General features: G+C 39.5%; 1 protein-coding gene across 2 annotated transcripts in view; it reads left to right on the top strand.

Annotated features, from left to right (window-relative positions):
- LOC306854835 (tubulin polyglutamylase TTLL7-like) overlaps positions 1-15,023 on the top strand; it is a 99,520-nt gene extending 84,497 nt beyond the window's left edge. The window contains exons 20-21 of one of the 2 annotated variants that reach the window (XM_079393082.1): positions 6,492-6,665; positions 13,134-15,023. In XM_079393082.1, the coding sequence (XP_079249208.1) occupies positions 6,492-6,665; positions 13,134-13,251 (292 nt within the window). In that variant the 3' untranslated portion in view covers positions 13,252-15,023. Of the gene's footprint in view, positions 1-6,488; positions 6,666-13,133 lie in introns of both variants that reach the window. The other variant, XM_079393081.1, reaches the window with a different exon arrangement.
- The last annotated feature ends 1,026 nt before the right edge of the window (positions 15,024-16,049 follow it).

Below are 16,049 nucleotides of genomic sequence, written 5' to 3'. Positions count from 1 at the left end.
CGTCAGATTTCTGTCATTCAGCAAGCACTCTGTGTGTGTTTCAATTCATTCTCGTTTTGTGAGTCTTATTTGGTGTTGTCTGTCCCTACATATCATTATGTCCAAGGCCAAAGGTAAGACCAAATGATAGCAGATCGCGTTACAGGCTGTGTGTCCCTCCCTGCCCTCGCTACATGACAAGTGGGGATACACAGTCTGTGCGTGGTCTGCTTGGGAGCGAAGCACGCGGAGTCGGCTCTCAAGGGAGCCAACTGCCCACACTGTGAGCGGCTTCTGCTGCGTACGCTTCGCTCCCTGAAGGCTCTCTTCGAGGAGGGACCCTTCGCTAGCGTTTCTCACGGTACTGGCCCTGCTTCTGCCGAGGCAGAACGGCAGCTGCACTCGTGGGTTTCACAGGCTGATCTGGCGGAGGGAATGGAGACGGGCGAGTCCCTATCTTCTTCCTCACCTGCCAGATCTGGCACCTTCTCTCTGGGATCGGAAGCCAGCTCCGCGGTTTCTTCCCCCCGCGGTGAGGGCTCAACGCTTCGCCCCTCTTCCTCTGAGGACGTTGATGTGGTGAGTATGGACGAGGATTCGCCCACTCAGTCACCCCAATATGAGTTGCTGTGGCCAAATTAAATGTCAAGTGGCCCGCCGAGAAACAAACCGAGCTGCAGAAAAGCAAATTAGATGAGCTCTTCCTGCGGGCGAGGCCACCACCTCCACACCGGAGTCTCCCGTTTTCCCCCGATCTCCACACTGAGGTGTCGAGATCATGGGCCTTTCTCGGCCCGCATCTTCATCCCCGCATCTGATTCCTATGGTAATGTGGCGGGGTTGAGTGAGCGTGGCTACAGAGCGATGCCTCGGGTGGAGCTATAGCTCGGTTGCAAGCTATCTGTACCCCCAGAGTGGCATCGTCTCTGAAGGCTCCGGCACTGCCCACCAAGCCGCTGCGAACTTCATCTGCGAAATGCGCCTTCTGGCCTTTTCGGCGACACCATCAATGCCGCCGTCGACAGGTACCAGGAGGCTCGTAAACAAGCGGTGGCGTTCCAGCGGTTTCTCCCTTGCCGCTCTCGAACTCAGGGAGTGGCTGGGCGGTAGCAGCCCCCGCCGCATACCAGCTCCTCATAGAGGGACAATAAGAAGCAGAGTGTCGCCCCCTCAGAGAGGCCGAGACCAGCGGCGTTCTGGGCCAGGGACAGCCAAGTCAGAAAATCCGAAAACGGATCTGCGGGCCGTTATTCAGGCTAGAAAGTCCTCGGCGAAGAAGTCCTGACGCGTGTGGCTCAGGACTTCAGAGAGCGGCCCCTACTGGGGTGGAGCGGTGTACACTGCATCACACAGTGCCCGTCTCGCCTCAGGGGATTGGACTGCTAACCCTGCCAGTGTTCTAGGGCGCAGACGTCCCCAGCGAGCATTTCGCTCATGCGTCTTTGGCTGTGGTGTTAGAGGCTCTCTGCAAGGCTCCCTTCGAGCCCACTGAAGAGATCTCTGATCGACATCTCACTATTAAGACTGCCTTCCTTCTGGCTATTTCCTTTCTCAAGAGAGTTGGTGATCTACAGGCCTTTTCAGTGGCCCCTTCCTATCTCGACTTTGCGCCTGGCATGGCCAAAGCATTTCTGTACCCTTGAGCGGGTTATGTTCCTAAAGTTCCCTCTGTTACACCACAGCCCATTGTACTACAGGTCTTTTGTCGTCCTCCCTTCGGGGAGCCAGACCAGTAGAAGCTTAACTGTAAGTGTCCAGTGCGAGCACTGGGCACGTACGTCCACAGAGCTGCCCTGTGGAGAAAGGCAGACCAACTGCTTGTGTGCTATGGTCCCCCTAAGAGGGGTTTACCTGCTATGAAGCAGACCCTCAGTCGGTGGATAGTCGATGCCATCTCTCTGACTTATGAGTCCTCTAGTCTCCCCTCGCCTCTGGGGGTCAAGGCTCACTCGACCCGAAGTGTGGTGGCCTCCAAGGCCTTCTTGGCAGGTGTGTCTATGCAGGACATCTGCAATGCAATGGATGGTCCACGCCCCTAACCTTCGTGAGGTTCTACGGCCTCGACATGCGAGCTACTCCCTGCTCTTCTGTCCTCTCATCCTAGTACACACCAGGCTAGGGATGGGTACCGAAACTCGGTATTAAATCGGTCTCGGGGCTAAATTATGAAAGACCGGAGTATCGATAAGCTCTGACCTTATCGGTACTTCTGTCGGTATTGGAGAAGTTAAGAAAACACACATACATTTATTGTTGCTCTCTCTCTCTCTCTCTCCCTCTCTCTCTCTCTCTCTCTCTCTATATATATATATATATAATGTCGCCAGCTGTTTTTATGTGCAATAATATTCAAACATTTGTCTATGATGCATTTTTGCTATGCGCAATTCAGAAGCCAGATCGCGCTCACGCGGAGGAGCTTCAACACAAGCAACATGAAAGTCCTGTTTAATTATGATAGAAGAGAGAACCAACTATTCAAACATCTGCTCACACTTTCCTATGGCTGTTATATTAAGCTAAGTATTTTTTTTTTTTTCGATTTTGGCTTCCAAGGATTATAGCCGCATTTCTTCACAACTCCCTTCCCTTCATAGCGGCGCGGATTCGTTCCTCCGAACCAAAACTTAACATCTGAATCAGCTCAATCAGTGATTGTTATAAAATGCCGTCTTTACTGTTGCTACATTGCAGGACATATTTGATAGTAAAACGTTGAAAGTACAATCTGCTGTTCCCCAGGCTGAAATGTGTGTGCGCGCGTGTGCCTACGCGGCGGCGTGCTCCAAAACGGACAAGCAAAGTACACTTTGAGCTTCGGGCGCGTCGAAATAACACACACAAATATGCCAAAAAATACACACACAATGTGTCAAAATGGCCGGTTATGAGAGTCTTCACTTTTATGTTTTAAGTGGACGAGAACAGTTGGGAGAAAATCCGATGCGTGTCAGTATATTGTCTTAAAGTGTCAGACTGGAGCTTGAGCCATCAATGTTAATCAAAGAACAAAATGCAAAGAGAAAATCACCCACAGCTCTTAATCTGAACCACGTTATAGCTTTAATAAACATAAATCTATCAGTACATACAGTGAAAACTATGCAGTGCTCATTTACATTTGATTACTTTTGTAACTATTACTTACCTGAACATTAATATTAGTAGACCTTCATGGAAAAATGAAAGCACTGTTTATTTCATTTCGTTTGTGTGTTTGTTTTATTGTATTTGTCAGTTTGTTTTACTTTGTTTCTTTGTTCATATTCTTACAGTATCTTATCTTATGTACTGTATATACAACACTAAAAATACCTGCACACTGGTGCATTTACAAATTGATGAAGTGCAGGCATTTTTAGTGTTTTATATACATAAGATAAGATACTGTAAGAATATGAACAAAGAAACAAAGTAAAACAAAAAGTACCGATAAGAATACCGTTAAAGTACCGGATCGATAAGCAGTATCGATAAGAGTAGTAATACCGTTAAAACCTTAACGATACCCATCCCTACACCAGGCATGGATTTGGCAGTCTGGCGGTGTGGGCATCTCGTTCCCATAGCATTTTCCGACGCAGCTTGAGTTCCTGAAGGGCAACGTCTCAGGTTACGTTTGTAACCATGGTTCCCCGAAGGGAACGAGATGCTGCGTCTCAATGCCACACTTCCGGCATCCCTGCCAGTGCTTGCTTCATTCCTAGAAGCTGACGCCGGTTCCGCCGCACGTGCTTTTAAGCTTCCTGGTCGCTACGTCACCCCGCCCGTGACGTCTCGCCCTTCTTTTGGAATGGTTACACATGTGATTCAGAGCTTGGTCACGCTGAAGGCGTTCCCTTAGCATTTTCCGATGCAGTGTCTCGTTCCCTTCGGGGATCCATGGTTACATATGTAACCTGGGACGTTTATTCAAGTGTGCTATTAGTATACTTCTTTTAAATTAAAAATAGGAAAGTATAACTTTAGTCTACTTTTTATGTACTTTTCAGAAATATACTTAAAATGACATTTAAGTATACTTGACATAGACTTATATAAAAGTCTAAATATATTTGAGCTATACTTGTGCTCCTAGAATCCGTGTTTTCATTGTTATACAGTAGGGGGTGCTAGTACACGTCTTCTGTACAGAATTTCCAAAAAACACAAGTGAAGAAGATACCGAAACAACAGATACTTCCACATGTAATCTAACATGATCATCAGACATAAAACAGCATCAAAACTGTGTAACGTTATGGAATAAAATGTCGACCAATGAAGAGGTAATAATGACTGTCAAGCTTTGGGGTGTCGATTCCATCTTCGTTTTGATTATCTTTCTGAATCCAATTCATAGTCTTTTTTCAGCTTTTTGTTTAAAAATGTTGTTTATTTCTTTATTTTTTATTCATGAAACTTACCCACATTCAAGTGTTTAAATAAATAATGCATGAAGCTAGAATCAAATGTTTTTTCAGCAGTTCTTTCTTTTGCTTCTTTTTTTCTTCAAGCTAAAAACATTGATGTAAACTAGTTGTGTACTCAAAGTTTACTACTACTGTTATACTTAAAGTATACTTAAGTGGGCTAATTTAGTCCCAAGGAGTATTGAAATAGTACACTTACAAGTATACTACTAGTAAACTGATATTTGTATACTTACTACAGAAACTATACTTTACTTAAGTATACTTAATAAAATAAACTTGAAGTATACTACTTTTTGGTAAGGGCTGTCAGTCAGAATATCAATACAACTGTGATTTACTGTGGCCAAATCAAAACATTGTGATATTGCCTAATTGTATGTGTCAGAAATAAGTAATTTTAGTAGGAAGGTCTCTTAAAATATTGTCACAGTAGTGTGTAAATTGGCAAGAGCTTCTCCAGCTCTACAAAGAATAATAAGCTGTCATGTCTGTTTTTAAATTTCCTTCATTCGTTAAGTATTTGACTTGTAAATGTCACATAAAATGAGTTGGGAAGAGCTTTTAATGTAAAAAGACATTTAGGCAGAACATAACCTCAGCCATGAGAAAAATGGTCTCTGTTTTGTCTTCATTGACATCATGAGTCTTTATATAGACTTTTACTTCCTTAGAGAGTCGCACATAGAAGCATACAAGCTTGCTGTTATAATACACATAGAGCCTTACATGCAGCGATTTTATCAGCTCTGAGCGCAAACAGCGGGGACACCTTCTTATTGACCGCCTTCCTTCCTCTAGTCATTGTGAGCACTTCTCAGGGGCTTTGTGTGGCCCGATCACTCTTGTAATTGCCAGAGTGAAGGATGTTATATAGCCAGGTTTAGACCATTTGGAGTTGATGAGAGCGAACACAGCTCTAGGGGATTAGAGGCAGTGCCAGTGACCCATGCTGCTTCTGTTTAATCAGGGACTGACGTGTGAAGGTGGCCCGTGAGCCGTTAGCACGGCAAGGGGATAGCAGTGGGAGAGCACTGTGGAGCCTCCCTGCCTGTAATGTACAATTCAGATCCCTAGAAGTTACATTTCATCATCTCTACAATGAAACCTCATCTCCTCCACCAAGGCTTTAAAGAGAAAAGACTTTTTAGTGTTTCTTTCTTCAACAAGAACAAGAATCAAACCTTTCTCATGGTTTGTTCCAGTAATGTGTATCGTTGTAAAAGCTGGCTCATATTGCTTCTATAGAGTGGTTTATAAGAAAGTAAAATATAAAGTTTAAAAATCGGTACTTAATCAGAATTTTGTCTGATTTTCCAATGAAAATATGTCAATAACCTTCAATGAATTATATTTATGATTTGGTTCAAATCTTAAATTTTGATTTAATATTAATTAAAAATATGTCTTCCCGGAAAGAAAAAAACTGATTATTTGTGATAAAGATCATATACAAGAAAAGGGTGTTGGATTTACATGATCTAATAATGCATTGGTTGTACTTGAATTACTAAGTAACTCAAACATAACACATGAGCAGATATATATATATATATATATATATATATATATATATATATATATACTGTATATATAGCATATCTGTTTGGACAGATATTTCTGTCAGTGGGTATTGTGTTGTTATTGTCATTGTGTTAATGCATTATGTATAAGATTGATGTATAAGATTGATGAAAAACAGAATTGTGAAAATTGTGAAAATACAAAGTGAGAAGGGTTACACATTTGATTAGGATGAAGTTATTATTAAGAGGTTTAAGTGGAGTTTACAGTTGCCACACAATTCAATTCAATATAATTAAACTTTTTAAGTGTTTTTAATCTTATTTTAGATAATTTTTTTAATTATTTTTTTATTAAGTAGCTTATATATTTTCAGGTTTCTTATATTTTGGTCTGTGTCCATCAAGACCCCAAAATAAAAAGATAATATAATTAAATGAAACATTTTTTGCTAAATTTCCAGCAAAATATAACATCATTATTTTACTATGACATAAATTATGCATACCATGTTATATATGTTGTTGTCACCCACTCTGAGGCTGCAGGATTTATGTATGTATTTTTCTTCAGCAGGTCATCATGGGAGAGTGTTTTCAGTAAGAGCAGTGAGGTGGTGACCGCGCAGGAGCTGAGGTGCTGCCAGCGTGTCGTACAGTTGTGTAGAGACTGTCTGCTTGTAGTCTACAAGTTTGTGGCTGACTCCCGTGGTTCTCTCAGTGGACTTAGCCCAGACTGGGATGACACAAGGTATAGTCACTTCCTCAAGCGCCCATGATCACGCTGCTAAAAGAACGTACTGACACTCACATCACCATTAGTACAGTTAACACTGCAGAACGGCATTTAATATGAAAGTTCAATAATGAAAGAAAATGATGTGATTCATTGCATCATGCAACCTCATTTAAAGCATCTAAACGTTTGCAAACTGGGACTAAACTCTACAGATACTGCATTCATGTCACGTTGAATTCACGGCAATTATGAGATGACAAATCAGAGATTCTAGTCTAAATTGTCCGCTTGCTCAGACACAGTCACACAGGCACATTTTGTTTCTATGGTAATGCACACTTTTGTTTCTAATGACAGCGAAAATGTAATACATTATTTCCCCTTGCTTAAAATATTGAAAAATACTGAAATGTAACATGTGGCACTGGCTATAATAATTTTACATGCAAATATCATGTTTGCTGACTGTTTGTTGTTTTATGTGATGTCACAGGCGAATTCACAAAAAAACTACTTTTCCTTGCAGTATTTCAGGACAAATACTTGTATTTAAATTAATTAATGTAAAGTCTTTTCACTACAAACATCCCCCTTTCTATGCAAATTTTGCCCGTAATGCAGGAGATTATACTTGATTCACAAAACTCAGTCTGGCATAATTAATATTGCACTATGCACACAATTTCTGACTGTTTACAGGAAAGTGTTCCACATTTTCAGGCTGATACACGTCCACTTTGTATGAAATGTGCATTCAAAGCAAATTCTTTTCATTCGCTCAATTCATTAGAAAGGAGGTAAATTAGCTCCACATTTACTGAATTTCTGATGTTTAATTAACCCACCCACAATTTGGTTCTCTTCACCTTGTATTTGACATGTTCTGCAAATGTAGCTGAATCAGGTTTGTTAGGACGTCTTTACACTGGAAAGGTGGAACAGAAACTGCAAACTGAAGTGGTATTTATATGTAAAGAGGAGTTTATACAGATATATAACACTATACAAATATATATACTCAAGAATTACAAATCACTAGACACAATACATCACACTGATTCTTAAAATACGATCACATTTACCATTGCTAACTATTATTATATTAAAAATTATTTATTTTTCTTTTTATTCATATTTTAAGTATAAACGTCACCTAAAATTATTTACAATATATTATATAAAAACAAGCCGTACTATTCTATTTATTTTAACATTAAAGCAAATAAAATAGTTTTGTGTAAAGGATGTGTAGGTATTTTTAATGCAGAAGTACAATATACTGAAAAAAAAGCAGATTTCCTATGCAGATTTCTTTCATGGCCGAGTTAGCCTCATAAATTCAATGTGACCAACAGAAAGCTTCTAGGATTGAAAGTGACTTGGGTTTGAGAAGTGCTTCATTAATTCAGTTAATTAAAGTGCATCGTATTGTTCCAAACCCGTAAGACCTTTGTTGATCTTCGGAACACAAATTAAGATATTTTTTATGAAATCTGAGAGCTTTCTGACCCTCAAGGGTCCAATCACGTTCTAGGTCCAGAAAGGTACCAAGAACATCGACAAACTAGTCCATGTGATATCAGTGGTTCAGCCTTAATTTTATGAAGCTACGAGAACACTTTTTGTGTGCAAACAACTAAAATAATGACTTAATTCAACAATTCTTCTCCTCCGCGTCACCCTGGCACCATATTGGAGAGTACCACGACACGTGTGTGCTTTCCTCTGAATGTAAACAATGCATGCACGTGGTGCTGCTTTAGAACACGCTGCGCTGAGCCTGGTTTACGTTCAGAGGAAAATTATCGCATGCGTCGTAGTACTCTCCAAAATGGAGGCAGAGGGTGACTCGGGGGAGAAGAATTGTTGAATAAAGTCGGTATTACATTTTTTTATTGCGCACAAAATGTATTATCATAGTTTCATAAAATTACGGTTGAACCCCTGATTTCACATGGACTATTTTGTCAATGTTCTTGGTAGCTTTCTGTGCCTTGAACGTGGTGGGACCCTTGCTGTCTATGCAGGGTCAGAAAGCTCTCGGATATCATCAAAAATATCTTAATTTGTGTTCCAAAGATCAACAAAGGTCTTACGGGTTTGGAACAACATGAAGGTGAGTAATTAATGGTAGCATTTTAATTGTTGGGTGAACTATCCCTTTAACATTCACCAGACTTTCTCTCATATGACCTCGTCACAATAATGAATCACAAATAATGTGTTTTTTTTTTGGGGGGGGGGGGAAGAACATTTTTACTTTTGTTAGAAAATGTTGTATTATTAGAGCTGATCAGCTCAGGGTAATTCACCTACCTTTTAGGCATGCTTATGCACACATTGTTTGTATAGTGTTTGTATTGTATAGTGAGTTTTAAACTTTTGACAGAGTTTACTTGCATTTCATAAGCTGCCGAAGCTTAAGGACTTGGGAATGTAGAATCACGCTGAATGATTTAGTGTGGATTCCGTTTTCGATCCTGACTTGTTGACTGCCGTGTTTGCTGGACATCTCTCATCCTGTCCTTCCATCCCCTTGGGCTGTATATTTTGGTTTTGGATCACAGTCGTTCCCACCTTATCTCAGTATGTCTGATCTTCGGCCACCAACCTTTGTCCACCTGCTTTCTTTTTTTTTTTGCTGGATTTCCATTGAGAGACAAGCCAGTCATATTTGATTTCCTCTCCACTCTCCATCCCAGCCAATATCCGCTCTCTTCTCACACTTGTGTTCTCTCAGGACATGCCTCATTGACGACTCATTGCTGGAACGGCCCTTGGGGATCCGTTATTTTTCAATCAGCCAGCATCTGCTTTGCCTCGTTAGGAAAATGATGCCTGGGTAACAGTCTCATCCTTGCTTCTTACTCCATCGCCTCCCTTCCTTCCTTGTTCAGATCCATCAGGTGACTGTCCTCTCTCTTGGTAGAAACAGAAGAGGTTAAGTGACAGATAAGTGACATATACTCCTAAGTCAACACAAAATTAAAACTCACCTCATGTACTTCGTTTTCCTGGTTGCATGATTTATCAATGCACATTATTCCAAAGAAATATGTTTGGAATATTTGATAAAAATATAATAAATTGCTCTGTCTCTGAAAAAAACAACAACTTTACTTTCCATTTGATATCACCCAAAACCTTTTATACCCCTTCTCTAACCTTCTGTTGTATATATGCAACACCAATTTTTTACCATTCAATCAATTTCAGATGAATGGAATCCAAAAAGTCCCAAGCTACATTGTATTTTTTATTTTTGGAAATTTGTCAGATTTTGGAGATACAGTACATGATTTACCTATCATAAACACAAAGTTGTGCAAAACTTTACATTTTTAAAAGTTACATTATTGTGTTAAAAGTAACTAATTAGGCTACTAATCTGTTTACAGTGGGTTTGAGGGGGGTTAAAGTATCCCCCAAAGTAACGCAATGACCATGTCCCATATCAAAACTCAAAATATGTCATTTACATAACTAAAATACATATTTTACAGTCACCATTATGCAGATGATCATACACACAACTAAAAGGCATCCCAGTGGCCATCCTTCACAAAACTTAACATTACCACAGTTTTATCATATGTAGAATGCAAAATGCTTCAATACAAGCATTTCAGTCAAATGTAATTTATGCAATATTTACCTTTAACCCACGGGAGAAAATCAACCTGCCGCAGCGGATTAAAATTCTGTGTAAAATATGTGGATTTGGAAACCCTGCATCCAACATGAGCTGCATCCAAAGCAATTTAAATACTCCGCATATTGATAGAGGCTCCCTGATGCGCGAAAATTATATGCAATATTAGAATGTTTGCGTGAGCAGGTGGCAATGGTCAGAAATTCAGCTGGAGCAGGATTAAGAAAACAGTCCTGTGCAGGGCTTTAAAACAAATAGGCACACAATGAATGGCGACTGTAGAATGCAAAAACCAAATCCCAGACATTTTGGCCGATTTAGAAATCCCGGCCAGACACATGTCCGGGAAAAAGAGGATGTATGGTCACCCTAGTGTAAGGTATTACCACCAACTCTGGTCATGAAGTCATTAGAATTCAGTGTTTAGTCATGAAATGTAATAGAAACCTACACAATAATTTTTAGAATGAATGAAAACATGACACTTTCATGGTTGTACAACAGCACGGTTGCATAAGGTGCCACGGAAAGTTTTGTGAGAATTTTTATCAGGATGTAAAACTACGGAAACCTTTCTTAACTTTTGAGAACTGTAATGTGATATTTGGTGAATAAGGAAGTCTCAATTTTCTCTCAAAGTGTCTAAAAGTTCTCTCTCAAAGTTTTATGCGGCGTGTGGCAGTTGGGTGATAGAGTGTAGGCTTTAAACAAGCAAACAGACGTGAGATATGTGCAGATCTCTGAGCGATTGTGTGTAATTAGTAAAGCACACACACGTTCGAAGGTTAGACAGCTGGCGGTTCTCTAGGGCTTTGCACTGGCAGGTTTTTCCAAGAACTGCTCAATGATCAAAAGCCAAAGACCTGGAGGAATCCTTACAGAGGTCCAATTAAACACTGCCTGCAGCCTGATTGGACCCTGAGTGATGGAGCTCTCTCATGGATGAGACTTCCTTACAGGGGATTCTTCAGAGCCAGAAAGGCCCACCTCCATATATGTTCATATTTGAATTTCATATTCCTTTGACATTTCCTTTTGTTGACCAAACTCAGCAGTCTGTAGTGAAAAATATGGTAATGAGGCTCAACCCCAACCCAAAACCATTTCCTGAGAACTCGCCTATCTGGAGTTCCCGGAGGGAAGAACCAAAGAGTCGGGTCTGATTTATAAAGCTTTAATGAAAGGAACGTAGGGAAAGATCATGTGTGCATGAGGTGAAAGGTGGCTCAAAATGTGCATTGGACATATTTATCGATATTATTTATTGTCCAGAGTTTTATGATCCGTAACACACAATGCATGACACCTGCGTTTCTTATTACTCATCGCCGATTGGAGTAAATGCATCGCAAACACATGCCTAGTGCAGTATCAACTACAGTGTAGTTTCAAGGACGTTCTTTTATAAAAGTTAATTTGATTCTTCTTCTCTCTTGGCCCTGACTTTCTGCAGCAGGGGCTTTAGAACAAATCTTCTTTCGTTATATAAGAAGCGGTTCTAATTTGTAGTGGCATTATGTATCGCTGTTATAACTAGTGTTGCATTCATACAAAGCCACTTTATGTGATTTAATTAAAAAGAGACATGACACTCCTACTATTGTTTATTTTTTAAATGTATTTTATTTAAAATATCTGTTCATAATGAATGATTTGAATACACAACTACACACATTTTTTAAATTGTTATATATATATATATGTGTATATGTGTGTGTGTGTGTGTGTGTATATAACTGAAACAATACTTTACTTGGGTGTGATAGTTCTTCATTTACTCACCTTCAAACCTGTATGAGTTTCTTTCTTTTGTGAACATGTATAGTAAAAAAAAATCATATTGAAGTCAATGGGGACCAAAAAGAGAAAGACAGGTTTGGAACAGTATGAGTGTGAGTAAATGATGACCGAATTGTAATTTTTGGGTGAACTATCCCATTATATTTTTATGTATGTACTGTATGTATAAATATATGATTGAAAAAATATTTGTTTACCAAATCAAAGTCTCTGTGGTTCAACCTACATGTCACAAAAAAGCCATAAACCAAAATACATGTATTACAGAGAGGACACCTGTACAGCCTCATAACTAATGATTAAGAGATTTTGATTTTATTATTTATGATTCATTACAACCGTTTTTACAGACATAAATCTAACGTTTTACAAAAACATAGGAAACAAATAAAGAACTTGAGTTAATGTTTAACTATTAGAAACATATCAACTATATTTATAAAAGACATTTCCTTTTTATAATCTCAGACATCCTTATTTTTCATTGCCCCAAAAACATTTTACCACTTCTAAAATAAAAAAGACTTCAGCAGCTGTTTGTTCAAATGATTTAGTGTATTCAGCTTATTTAGCACAACTTTTTTTTTCTTTCTTTTTTTTTGTCACTGTGTTATTTAATTAATTAAAAGTTTAAATTGCCTTGTTTTGAGTGGAATTATAATTAAGCTGTTCTGCAATTAGATAGTGTGGGTCGTCAGCTGTCCAGGCTGGTTACCCTCCTTTTCTGCGTGTAGGCCCTAATTATCTAACCTGTTATCCTGTCTCAGAACATCCTGCACATTAAACAAGTTCTTATCTGTTAAAACAAGTCACGTCCAGCCACTCGTGTCACTCATTGTTAAAAACGGCACAGTTTAAACGTGAGGGTCAGCAGAGGGGACGGGAATCTAAAGCATCAGCTGGAGGAGGATTGGAAGCAGAGAGAGAGGAAAAGTGCCTGATCTCTTTAGGTGACCTTTGAGCGTCTAATCCTGCCTTTGAGTCTGGCATCCAACCCCCATTTCTGATTCCTCTCTCCATCTGTGTAGGTATCTGCTGCCAGTCACCTCCCAGTTCATCATCAAGTGGCCATCGTCTAGCTTCGGCCGCTCGGCGTCCTCCACTCGCCCCCGCAGCGTCTTTACTGCACGGATGGGTCACTTCTGATGACCACTGGACTCCGACACCTGCTGGGGGAGACCATATCCAGACTTGAAATATCCAGACCTAAGGGCATAACGTCTGGGACCTCCGCAAACTCCTGCCCAGATGCATATGATCGAGCAGTCCCTGCCTCCTGTCTGCTGTAAAATATCAGCTGCATTGCTATCTCCTTTAGGATGCTTGTAAAGATGAAGAACATTATGAAGTTATTTTCCAGACTCTACAATTTATTCAGTGGATTCCAGTGAATGTTTCAGTGTCACGGAATCAAGTCATGTTCACTTTTTTGTTGTTGTTGTTGTTGCTTTGACCATGGTGTTATTTCACACAGTTTATCCCTAAATCATTTTATCCAATAATATGTAATATGACGCCACTTTCTTAATATTCACTTTATATTTCAGCTCATTTAGTCTATTTTAAATTCTTCACAGAATTTAAATTGGAATAATATGGGGCAGTACACACAGGATCTCAAAGAGCTTTTAACTTTTCAAGGCGCTTGAAAAATGTTCATGGGAAAAAAAGCGTTGTGTGTTGCAACGGCCGAAGATTTGAGTATAACATCAGGAATTTGTAACCTTGTGAACGTTTCATTTCATTGACCAATCAGTTTGATCTATTCATTTAAAGTAATCTTTAAAAGAAAAAGAAGCATAATGTGTTGTTGCATGCAGTCAGGAAGGACAAAACTATGTAAAGTTGAGTTATACATGCAATTGAAAAGCTCACATCCTATGATTTTTCCACAGAAAAAAAAAATGTAGATGAAAAGTGCAACTGGGATGTGTCCTGCGTGAATGCCCCCCTAAGAATGATTTAGAAAGGGAAATAGTTAAGTGTTCGAATTGGAGTCAGGGTTAGGTTTGGTCTAGGGTTTTATGAGTATTATAGTGTTAGGAATTAAAACTGCTTACTGTTTGGAGTAAATGCTTTACGTTATACTAGACTATAGTTGCCTGTTCTGAACTAACAGATCAACTTTTAAGGGACGCAGTCTCTTTTGCATAACTTTGATGAGCCATATTGTGTAGAAGCAAATATGAACCTCAGCGTCTGGGCTGTCTGATGTGCAGTGCTGATGAAAGGGATTCTTAATATTGCGCTGGTAGAGTATGTTTGGTAAATTGTCAATGAGCTCAATATGCTAAAACTTGGATGGCTGCATCTTGAAGATACTTGAATTAATTTGTTATTTATTTTATTAAAATGTCTTGTGTTTACATCTAATTTAGAATTTGTTTTAAACACGCTTGTTCATTTTATCCATGGCATTACCAATGTATGCAGTGAGGTTTATGAACGGAATAACCTTTTATGAAAGTACTGTAATAAGTGCTAATTGCAGAGCTTTGCTTTGGATCTAATTAGGATAAATGTTCATGTAGTGTTCTAGTAAAAGTGACTTGGATGTGCCAGCTCGAACCACGCTGCGCCAACACTACTCACAACCAGCAGTGTGTTATTGAGGAGCTCTATGTGACTGTCGGCAGTATTTATCATTTGATATCATTCGTGGGATTTTCTGTTCAGAATGTGCTGTTTTCTGTCAGGTTTTCTTGTTTTGGTAAGTAAGAGAAACTGTAGTGACAGTGTCCTGACAGCCACAGTATGTAACTCCCACTGAAAACAGCGATAACCCAACATTTATTCATCAGACCATTTCAGGTCATTTTGCCCACCGTACCATCACGTCACAATGCCAAATATTATTTTTGCCTAGATTTTCATTCAGGAGAATGGTTTTTAAAAGCAATAAAAGGCTTAAAACATCTAAACCGTCTCCAGAATTCTATTTGAGAATCTCGTTGAGAGGCGTCTGACCTTTTTGACTTCTGCTTCCATCTCCTGGGGGTTTCTTACCACAAGGTACCTTCCACACACCACACATACAGACCACAGCATGACACTTCATCTCATTCCACACAGTCTCGCGTGAGATTCCAGAGCATAACCTTGTCATGTTTGGATCTAACCTAAGGTCATTCTTGAAAACTAAAAACTACACTGTAAAACTTCTTGTTTCTTCCCTAGTCTCTTACAACAAAAGAAAGACTGTGACAGTGTTACTTAGCAACAGCAGAAAGAAGCATTGAGATAGGAACACGTGTTGACACGTCCGTGTGATTCTTGAATCAAAGAAATTAAAGTGTCAACAGCTGACACTTGATGTGAGTTTTGATTAAAGTCAGTACATTTTGCTTTCAGAGTTTCTTGCCTTTGTCCTAAATGTTTTGCTAGCGTCAATAGTTTTGCTGTCCTCAGTTAAGGTGTTTTCATACTGACAGTGATTTAATTGCTGGAGGTTGTGAAGTTGCTGCACTGTTATTTGCTTATAGTTATTACTGCTTTACTGCAGTATTCAACTGTATCAGGGGATAAATCACGTGAGCGCAATTGTCTGCATTTCCATTGGTGGTTACAACCCTGCATTGCTGTTCAGTTGCATACAGTTGAAAATATGATTTGCACACTGTTGTTTTTTGTGAACTTTGTATATAATTGTGTTTAATGCATTGCTCGTAGAACCTAATGAAATTGCGTAAACATGTTTTGATTGTTCCAAAAGGTAGTTCCATCTCCAACTCAGGCTATAGGTTCAGTAAGAATTTGATATGTTGAAGCATGCAAGCAACTTTTCTGAAAGCACCACAGAGCAACAATGTCTTCTCTTTAGGTCAACCTACAAAGAATGAAAAGAATTTCTGAGAATTCTCTGACTGCATTTCAGCACTGAACAAATGCATTCTCTGCAATGCTACAATAGGAGCTATAGCAGAAATTTGCATAAATGTCTTATT

This window comes from Barbus barbus (assembly GCF_936440315.1).
Source record: "Barbus barbus genome assembly, chromosome: 35".
In the NCBI taxonomy this organism is placed as follows: domain Eukaryota; kingdom Metazoa; phylum Chordata; class Actinopteri; order Cypriniformes; family Cyprinidae; genus Barbus; species Barbus barbus.
Note: the sequence above shows the minus strand (reverse complement) of the source record. Positions and strands in the feature narration are given on the sequence as shown.